Below are 1,956 nucleotides of genomic sequence, written 5' to 3'. Positions count from 1 at the left end.
CAGTGCAATATTGGACAGCAGATATACCGCTCACGCTGCCAGCCAAGACTCGCTGACAATGAACGCAGCTCACATTTGTGCGCAGTTATACGATAATGAGAACTCACATACATCGGTTTTTTCCTGGGCAGCAGGAACACTACGCAGAGAGAGCTGTGTAAGGAGGTGTGCCTGAGCTATCGCTCGAGCACCACTGGCCTCCACTTCCAAGGCCACCTCCGCGACTGTGGAGCAGCTGGAAACGACTTTATGAGTCAGCTCGCCGTAACGATGCAAGGAGTTGCTCCAAACGTTTGGAACCTTGTCTCAGCTTTACTCGACAGCAGAGAATACCGCCGTCGAAAAATGCCGCACCACTGCTGGCCACGTTCCAGCACCCGAAGATAGCCCTTCACAGAATGAGATGGACTTGGGCGAGTGGGTGGAGATGAGCCACATTTTGAAGACGATGATGAGCGGGGATGAAGAGGACGATGGGGAGTTGACAAACGACCAAGGAAACGGCAGCGTCGTGCGGGGGTGAAAGGAATGTACGCTACAACACATCGTGAGCGAGTTTCGATCTCCGGTACCTAAGTGCGGCCGCTAACTGTAACTAGAAAACAATAGTGATAATCAGCATATGCCTGCAAAATACGAACGAAAGATGCAACTGCTTACAGGGCTGGATGGGCTTTTTCATGAAGTCAACAGGCGTCCCTGAGAAGGTCATTGAGGTCATGGCACACGCAGGGCTATCCGTCAGCCTGTCCACCATATATAACATGGTGACATCTATTTCGAAGGAGATCAGCCGTGACATCAAAAGGGAAGTCCGCACGCCTCCGTGCAGGCATTCGCATACGACAATTTTGATATCGCCTTCAACGTTGCCCAGCCAACACTCGAAAAACCGCTCCTCCTTTGTCAGTGCAACATCCGCCACTGTGATTCACTATATGGTGTTGATGAAAGTAACGAGGAGGCGTTGCGGAGCTCGGCAAGTTGTGGGCCTCTGATCCAAAGAATCCGTCACCATCATTATTCCCGCTGATGAACGAAAGCAGAAGCTTTTAATGCTTCACAAAAAGGTACACCTACAATCGGCAAACGAATCCAACACAGCTGAGTGGACGAGAGGAGGCTTTTGCATGGCATATTCGCGCCATCCTTGTCCAACACAATCAAAACTTCAAGCACTTTGCAGACAACTTGATGAGCCTGAAACCATCCAGAGGATACCTATACACAAGACCAATCAGATTCCCTGCCGCTCGATGAATATCAAGCAGTCTACCACAGACGGAAACGTTGAAGATCTTGGAGAACTTGTTTCACGCAGGGAGGTATCGGGGACAAGAGCGAGGTCAACTGTCGATGCAGAACACGATGTTGACATGACAGAACATGTAATTCTGGTTCATGGAGACCTATTAACAAACAGGAGCGTGTCGACAGCTGTGCGGAACAGCCGAAAAATCGAGCACACACCGAAAAATCGTCTCCAGTACGTTGTATTCCTCCCAGGACTCTTTCACTACAAGATGGCGTGTGCGGATGCATTGTGGCGCACGTACATTCATTCCAAAGGAAGGGCGCGAGGATGAGAATAGCCTCTATCAGCACATTGGGATCCTTCGACCTGATGAAACAGGAAAGATGGTCAGTATAACCTGGATTTCGGCGTGTCCCGATGTTGTTCACCACGACATCTGGGCATCAATGCTTGACTGCTTGGCGTCTTGAAGCAGAGAGCCGAAATCTGAATGGTCGACATTGGAAAGATTCGCCACGTCAAAGCCAGTCTGGAAGATATAATCAATATGTCCCGTGTCATCGTGAAAAGTTCATTGCGACGACCCAAGATCTGGACGCAGCACGGGAACAGCCACCACTACAACGAGACAAGCGTTTTCGAAGAACCAGACCCTGCGTAATCGTGACGAGCTCTTGTACGTTGACCTTTGTCAAGCCATG

General features: G+C 50.1%; 1 protein-coding gene across 1 annotated transcript; it reads left to right on the top strand.

The window, feature by feature from the left end:
* The first annotated feature begins 660 nt into the window (after positions 1 to 660).
* F5147DRAFT_741279 (uncharacterized protein) lies at positions 661 to 1,737 on the top strand. Its single transcript, XM_041439473.1, is given in 6 exon segments — positions 661 to 812; positions 833 to 943; positions 985 to 1,010; positions 1,071 to 1,260; positions 1,277 to 1,621; positions 1,684 to 1,737. 4 exon segments carry the CDS (start codon positions 669 to 671, stop codon positions 1,258 to 1,260), a joined length of 471 nt encoding a protein of 156 aa, XP_041283984.1. The 5' UTR covers positions 661 to 668; the 3' UTR covers positions 1,277 to 1,621; positions 1,684 to 1,737.
* Positions 1,738 to 1,956: the final 219 nt, after the last annotated feature.

The sequence above is a fragment of the Suillus discolor genome, assembly GCF_016758755.1.
Source record: "Suillus discolor strain FC423 chromosome Unknown F5147scaffold_761, whole genome shotgun sequence".
NCBI lineage: Eukaryota > Fungi > Basidiomycota > Agaricomycetes > Boletales > Suillaceae > Suillus > Suillus discolor.
Note: the sequence above shows the minus strand (reverse complement) of the source record. Positions and strands in the feature narration are given on the sequence as shown.

Coding starts and splice junctions, on each gene's coding strand:
- F5147DRAFT_741279 (XM_041439473.1), top strand. CDS start 669: ATGGGCTTTTTCATGAAGTCAACAGGCGTCCCTGAGAAGGTCATTGAG. Junction 944..984: donor ACTGTGATTCACTATATGGT/GTTGATGAAAGT, acceptor GAGCTCGGCAAG/TTGTGGGCCTCTGATCCAAA. Junction 1,011..1,070: donor GCCTCTGATCCAAAGAATCC/GTCACCATCATT, acceptor CTTCACAAAAAG/GTACACCTACAATCGGCAAA.